Source organism: Glycine max, chromosome 13 (genome assembly GCF_000004515.6).
Source record: "Glycine max cultivar Williams 82 chromosome 13, Glycine_max_v4.0, whole genome shotgun sequence".
Taxonomy (NCBI): Eukaryota; Viridiplantae; Streptophyta; class Magnoliopsida; order Fabales; family Fabaceae; genus Glycine; species Glycine max.
Window position 1 is genome coordinate 17,300,446 of NC_038249.2, and position 7,889 is coordinate 17,308,334.

General features: G+C 32.2%; 1 protein-coding gene across 1 annotated transcript; it reads left to right on the top strand.

Moving 5' to 3' along the window:
• The first annotated feature begins 636 nt into the window (after nucleotides 1-636).
• LOC100789569 (protein disulfide-isomerase) lies at nucleotides 637-6,285 on the top strand. Its single transcript, XM_006593542.4, has 11 exons — nucleotides 637-932; nucleotides 1,844-1,874; nucleotides 1,970-2,257; nucleotides 2,450-2,638; nucleotides 2,733-2,858; nucleotides 3,754-3,891; nucleotides 3,982-4,101; nucleotides 4,296-4,413; nucleotides 4,978-5,090; nucleotides 5,309-5,502; nucleotides 5,626-6,285. Exons 1-10 carry the CDS (start codon nucleotides 757-759, stop codon nucleotides 5,495-5,497), a joined length of 1,488 nt encoding a protein of 495 aa, XP_006593605.1. The 5' UTR covers nucleotides 637-756; the 3' UTR covers nucleotides 5,498-5,502; nucleotides 5,626-6,285.
• The last annotated feature ends 1,604 nt before the right edge of the window (nucleotides 6,286-7,889 follow it).

Consider the following 7,889-nt stretch of genomic DNA (forward strand, 5'->3'; position numbering starts at 1 on the left):
TTCCTGTTACAACAGTGATGGAGACATTCGGGTATTCGACTAGGCTGAATACCTGAGTACCCGAGCTCACGTGTACCTCTTTTATGTTAAGGACGAGAGTACTCGGGTATTCGACCAAGTCAAATGCTTGAGTACCTAAGGCTTTGTGTGCAGTTGACCTTTCCTGGTCTTGTTGGTGCTTTAGGTACTTGGCATTGTCGGATACCTGAGTGCTTTCCAACGACAATCATGCTTCAATATCTTAAAGACTTTCAGGGTCATATTCGAGTTTTCGGCTAGGTTGGGTATCCATACAATATAAGCCTTATATCATAATACAAATTATCCTTAATAATTTAAAAATACTTACTTATTAGAAATTTTAATTATAGTAAAAATAAATATTTCCTATTCACAATTTCCGTGATAAAATACTAGTGCTAGTTTTTAAAAATCAATTCAACCCAACTTATCAACACCATCATTCAAACGTAACTGAAAACGTAATAGTAACATCAAAATGAAATACTAATTGGTTAAGTAATCAATGATAAAAATAATTTGGATAAGTAATTTAAATATTTTTGAAGAAAAATCTTTATCAGTTTGTTTATTGTTTTGGTAGTAGAAAATCTTATCTATTATCAGTAGTAACTTGTTTTGTTTGACAATTGAACTTATAAATAAGAAAGAGGAGTCACATGCAAGCAGCCTTTGATTTAAACCATCGGCATCTGAGAAACAAAGTGTTGTGAGCGCGCTTCGTTCAGAGTATCAATGGCGCATCATAACAATATTAGGGTTTCGATTTGCTTCCTCTTCGCGTCATCCCTTCTTTCTCTCTTCGCTCAGATCTCCTCCGGGAAGGAGTTCGTTCTCACTTTGAATCGCTCCAACTTCTCCGACATTGTCACCAAACACAACTTCGTCGTCGTCGAGTTCTACGCGCCTTGGTAATATGTTGTTGATGTTCTTTTTGGATTCCACATCTCCTGCATTATTGTTCCGCAACATTGCAGATCTCGTTTTATTTTTTTTAGCTGTTGTTTTTATTGTAATTCCTTAAAATTGAATCTCGGAATGCATGAGTATGGGAAAATAAATATTCTTTGGTGGACCCCACCTGGCTATTCCCGGTGGGGACACTCTGAGAAATAAAAACTGTTTAATTTAATGCTGCTCAAGATTATTTGGATTTTTCAGTGAGAAAGAATAATTTTAAATCCTTATACAAGTAAGTTTCTACTAATGAAAACTCATTAGAAAGAATAATTTCTAATAATTTAATAATTTTAAACTGATCACAGAGAGAATCAGAGAGAGTGCCTTTCCTACTAATTCTTCTATTCCATAATAAGTATTGAATGGGTTTTACATTTTCAGCACGTTAAAATGCATTTATTTATTTGTCTATTTTTTTTATAGTTTTACATAATGAACAATGCTATCAACTCATCTTTAACACTCTTTTTTTATTAATGGCTATTAATATTGACTGAAATTTATTAGAAACTGTATTTTTTTTTTTTACTTTTTTTTAGGGGACTTACTCCTTATTTATAAAGTCTTACTCATGGTTTTTTGTATTTTTTTAATAAAGTTAATCCAACAGTAAAGAGTGTTAGAGCGTTGCACCCTTGTTTAGTGTTATATTTTTAATACTTGGAATTTTTTTTTCTGCCTGTGCTATATAGAAAGTGTTGCTAAGTGTTGTTAGTACTCTTCTGTGATTCACTATGAGGTCACAATCATTGAACTTATTATTCTGGGCAATCTATTCACTGATGCTGTATTTTAACAATTTTCTTTCTCTTTACTCATAGCATTTAATATATTATTCATTTTTGTTTTTTTCACTTTCTAGGTGTGGCCACTGTATGAAGCTTGCTCCAGAGGTAGTACTTTTCAGCTTTTATTTTGGGTTTCGGTTTAAGTTCACCTAGTAAGATTTTATGAATACTGATTTTTCTATAATGTTTTGTTCCTGCAGTATGAGAAAGCAGCCTCTATCTTGAGTAGCAATGATCCTCCAGTTATTTTGGCTAAAGTTGATGCGAATGAGGAAAAGAACAGAGAACTTGCAAGCCAATTTCAGGTTCAGGGATTTCCAACTATTAAGATTCTGAGAAATGGGGGCAAGGTTGTTCAAGATTACAAAGGTCCCCGTGAAGCAGATGGTATTGTTGACTATTTGAAGAAGCAAAGTGGTCCTGCAACAACTGAAATTAAATCTGCAGATGATGCTAGTGCTTTGATTGACAAAAATAAAGTTGTTATTGTAAGTGATCTTCTTCCATCATGTTTTTATGTTGGCTTTTGTTAGGAAACCCCACATCACCTACCTCAATTCTCGGAATGCAACTTATATATATCTATTGTACAACTTCACTTGGTGCCAATTGGTTTTAAGCTGAGATGTAACAGCTTGGATTTGTATTCACATTGTAATTTTGTTCTCCAATATTATCAGGTTGGGGTCTTTCCAAAATTTTCTGGGGAGGAGTATGAGAATTTCAATGCATTGGCAGATAAATTGCGTTCTGAATATGATTTCAGTCACACATTGAATGCCAAACACCTTCCACGTGGAGAATCATCGGTGACTGGGCCTGTAGTTAGATTATTCAAGCCATTTGATGAACTTTTTGTTGACTTCTATGTGAGTGTTGAATTCTTTAGATAGATAAAATGCTTTTTATGAAGTTTAATGTGTTTATCTCATTTGGTTGGGTATAACTGTTTCATGCTTGTAGGATTTTAATATGGAAGCCTTATCGAAATTTGTTGAAGAATCTAGTGTCCCTATTGTGACTGTCTTTAACAATGACCCAAGCAATCACCCTTTTGTTGTCAAATTCTTTGACAATCCAAATGTAAAGGTAATATGCTATCTAACAATATTTTAATCGTTCAATATTAAGGCAGAGGGTTCGTCTTAATCATATTATTGTGGCAATTCCCCTTTTTGTTATTATCATCTCCATGGTGTTACCTTCTACTTTTCCATTATTTGCTTGTTTTCATGACATTTTCCTATTTCTAAATATTTATTATTCTCTTTTGCTTTTGTTCCCTCACCCCTACTTAATATCCACATTTATTATCATATTGGATTGGCCAAAAATTGATAATTAAATAAAATCCAAATTTTCATTGGCAAATACTTCTTTCATTATCTATGTCACTCAGGTGTAATAATATGTAGTGTTAAACCATCACTCCTGAAATAAGATTGGTTTTAGTTTACTCTGCCATCCCACCTAATGAGTCATTAAGATTTGTTTTTAATCAAATCTTTGGTATGAATAGGTTCTGTTGTTCTCATTGCCTCTCTATTAATAGTTAGGCATGAATTCTGCAATGAAACCTCCTAAGATTTTATTTTTGCCAAAATCTTCCGAGTTTTTATCAGCTTGAGGCTTTATTTGTTTGTTTATTAGGAATATATTCATCTATATATGGATTTACTAATATTGTTTTTTTATTACACTACCTTTTTTGAGATGACCCATGGATCTCTACATATTAGAATTTTATATCATTGATATACTTTTTCTCTCTTTCACCCTTTTATTTTTTGGTATATACATATACATTTTACAATTCATAATCAGATTCATCTTTTTTTTAATGCATCATTTCAGTTGCTATAATTTTATTGCTGATATAACATATATTTATTTAGATTTTCTATTTTGACTACTTTAAATCCTGATAACTTTAAGTAGTTCTCTAGTGTTCTAGAACTCTAAACTCATAATTTGAAATTGTTAGGCAATGATGTTCTTCAACTTCACTGTTGACAATGCGGATTCTCTCAAATCAAAATTCCGTGAATCTGCCGAGCAATATAGACAACAGGGCATAAGCTTTCTAGTGGGAGACCTTGAGGCTAGTCAAGGTGCATTCCAGGTTTGCATCAAAAGAGTTTGCACTCTGATTCTATATTTATCATTGCATAATATCAATATTTGACATTGTGAATTTGGCTTGTCCTGGCAGTATTTTGGCCTTAAGGAAAACCAAGTGCCTCTAATTGTCATTCAACATAATGATGGGAAAAAGTTTTTGAAAACTAATGTGGAACCTGATCACATTGCAACTTGGTTGAAGGCGTACAAGGTGATGCTCATTTCAATAACATATATCTTTTGCTTGCTTTAATTTGGTTGGGTCTTTATATTTAGTACTTTCCAGTTAGGAAGTTTAGTAATATCTTTAGTTTTAAAATTTTAAAATAACTGCATTCTTGCTGTTATTTGTCTTTCAGTTTGTTTCTTTTTATCTAATCAAACTAAATCTTTGTATAATTTCAGGATGGAAGTGTTGAACCATTCAAGAAGTCTGAACCTATTCCCGAAGTTAACAATGAATCTGTTAAAGTAGTAGTTGCAGACAATCTTCAGGACATTGTTTTCAACTCAGGGAAAAATGGTATAACATTTTGCTTCTGTTTGTATAATTTTTATTTCTTTCATGTGAAGTAATAATAGTCTTTTTTGAACTCATTTTTTCTAGTTATGCTATTAGCATAAAAAGAAAGGACTCTGGTCATTGAAATAAAAAGTTTAATTATAAACTGATTTGACTATTCCTTATTAAAACCAAAGATTTTGGCATAATAGAATGGTTAATATTACTAGAATTATAATGGTTGTACTGTGGCATCTTTTGTTATACTTGGATCTCTTGTGGATTCAATATTGTGTTAACCGATGCTAACTTCTATTTACTTGAGATTAAAAGCTTTCATTTAAAACTGGAAGTCTTCTTGACTGTCTGAGCTGGATTTGATTGTGGCTTACAGTATTCATTTTTTATAATTTAATTTGCTTGGCCTCTTTTTTTGCAGTTTTAGTTTGTGAAACTCGTCTATCTAATACCAATTATGTATCTGTGGTTGTGTATAAATTCTACATCTAAATTATTGTCCCTCATACTTGTGTGTTATTCATTGACAATGAATTTATTAACTATTAAAACAATAATAACTTGCAGTTTTGCTGGAGATTTATGCTCCTTGGTGTAGTCACTGCAAAAAGTTGGCTCCGATATTGGAGGAAGTTGCTGTTTCATATCAAAGTAATCCTGATGTTATTATTGCAAAACTGGTAAGAAATGTATATTTATAAGTTGAGGATTGTGCTTGTGCCTATATTTTAATCAATTTGCACTATGGTGTAAGCAGCTTGAAGACAGATTTGATACACTATTAGTCACCCAACAATGACTAATTGTGAATACAGATTTTACAGAAATAAATTTTGATGAATTTACTTTTTTTTTTTAAATAATTTCTGCTAAAAAATCGTATACACCTCTTTTCCAGGATGCAACTGCCAACGATATACCACGTGATACTTTTGATGTACAAGGTTATCCAACAGTGTACTTCAGGTCAGCAAGTGGACAGATATCACAGTATGATGGAAGTAGGAAAAAGGAAGACATCATAGATTTCATTGAAAAGAACCGGGATAAAGTGGATCAGCAAGAATCAGTAAAAGATGAGCTTTGAATAAGGTAAATATGTGTATATCATTAGTTCATCTTCCCTTTCTCTCATTTGATATCCTCGTAACCAAACCAAAAAACATGTCTTCCAGAGTTCCTCATTCGCCTTTTGATTTTGTTTTCCCTTTGCAGTGATGCAGCTGTTACTTTCTAAGGATATAAACAGTTATATTTTTGTAGGTTTAAATTAAGTATCTTAGTTAGTTTCTTTGCATATCTTTTATCCTTTCAGTTTTTTCTTCATTTATACGTTTTTTGTCTTAATAAAATGGTAGGGTTTTTTTTTTTTCCCTTGGCGTAGTGTAGTTTGATAATAAAAAATTGTGGCTGTAAAGTCCTTTGATCCTAGTTAAATCAGTAGATGCGTTTAGATCACCAATGAATTTTCCATATCTCTTGGTATCCTTGTGAAATTCTACTTGTTCTCAATATCTTGATCTCCAATTTTTAAAGGATGCATGAATATGATTTTCAAACCGTGCTTAATTGCTCGTTGTTTCCCTGCTTATGGTTCTTGCAATAAGGCAAAGCTTTAGTGCTCTATGCCTCAACAACTTAATTTAAATCCAAAAACTAACTGTTTTATACTCTGATTTAATTTTGATTTATTGTAACCTTCGGCTATGATAAAAGTTGAGAGGTCAAATTCTTTGTTGATGTTGTTGTCATATGATCAAATAGCAGGGTTAAACAAATTTGACATTAATATATGTATTTGGAATTTTAAAAGGGATATAAAAAATGTAAATTCAGAGTTTTTTGGTTGACTAGTGACATGTTTAGCAAATTCTTTTATGTGAAATATAGTTTTTTTTATTCGTAAAAATTGAACACAGTCCCAGATTTCATACACTCTATTCAATCGACTAAGTTAAACTCTGGTATGTGAAATACAACTTTAACTACCTATATCAACATTTTTTAATTAAATCCTTATGCCAATTTGCCAAAAAAATGAACATTTTGTTCCCCTGAGCTGAGTTTAAGGCAAATGAGGTAAATATAATATGTATGCAGTGGTGACACAGGAATAGATAGAGTGCAGGGGTTAGTTATGGCATAGAGGTCGTAATTCATTAACTGTGGCAGGAAAAATATTTCCTACAAACAACTATCGTGGACGCCAAAAAAAAAAAGGGATTGCTATTCTCGCTCTCCACGTGCTTGAAAATGAAAACACTCAAAGCCATATGCTCGTCAAACTTATGTTTTCTTTTCCATAAAATTGAAAACACTCACAATTTTAGCATTGCCAATAATCATTCTCTCTGAAGCAAAAACACTTTGTGTTTCACCAACAAAAGATAGGAGCAATGCTGTGAAAATTGGTCTGGCCATCAATTTGGTCAAGACATTGAGTTGATAGATAGATTAGTGGTGAGATCGGTGGGTCACTAGTTAAAAGAGAAAAAAAATACTACTTCGATGTAAATTTTGTTGCTTAAAAGATGATACATCATGATAGCATACAATTGCAACATTGAACAATTCAAAAGAAATAAAAAAAACCAAATAAAGAGTGTATTTGTGAATCTTTATGTCCAATTAGAGTTGTTTGTAGGAAAAAATTTCCCCTTTGGGTCAAACACCCAATTGTCATGTGGGTGATGCTAGGTGCATTAGTATTATTGTTTGTGCACCCAACATTTTTTGGTAATTCCAGAATTACCCCTGCTTCTTTTTCTTCGTTTTTAAAGTTGTTTTTACTGGTTTGTGGCATTTGCACTTCGCTTTTTGCTTTGTTGGTTTTTGTCGTTGAGTGAGGTGTCGCTTGGATGGAGGTGAAAGTGTTACTGGTGGGTGGTGGTTGCTGCGGTGATTGGTTTGTCGTCGAAGGTACACCAAGTACGCGAGTTGGTGTTGCTGGTTTCCCTGAGTGAATTGATATGTATGTTTAATTTCAGCATACGGAACAAATTAATCTGTAAGGTTTATACGGATTAAGTTGATCCGTATGGTATACAGATTTTGAAATTTATAAAAAATGTTTTTGAAGTTTAAATTTTTTTTTAATTATAAATATGTTTGTATGTAAATTTGTAAAAAAAAATTATTTGTTTATGTGTACTTGAAATAATTCATATGTAGATTGATATGGGGTTTTTTTTATTTTTAATATATATGGTTATGAATTGTAGTGTTTATAAAATGGTATGCAGTAAAAGATTATGTTGAGTTTTGTATGATATTATATGTATAGTGCGGTTAGGTGTTGTTTGTTTGTCATGTGGAAATTTTTAATTTGTTGTTAAGATGGACGAAGATCAATGGATGTATGACAATATAATGTCTGAAGAAGTTGATATGGATAATGAAAATGAACAAGAATGTGGTGTGAATGAACAACATGTTGATTGTTCGGATGCCTTCAATACTTCTCAGGTAATAATCTTCAT

What these genes read in the sequence shown, in the direction of transcription:
- LOC100789569 (XM_006593542.4), top strand. Translation starts at nt 757, where the DNA reads ATGGCGCATCATAACAATATTAGGGTTTCGATTTGCTTCCTCTTCGCG. An exon ending in ACAAAAATAAAGTTGTTATT is followed by an intron (nt 2,258 to 2,449) that starts GTAAGTGATCTT and finishes CAATATTATCAG; the next exon opens with GTTGGGGTCTTTCCAAAATT. An exon ending in TTTCAACTCAGGGAAAAATG is followed by an intron (nt 4,414 to 4,977) that starts GTATAACATTTT and finishes AATAACTTGCAG; the next exon opens with TTTTGCTGGAGATTTATGCT.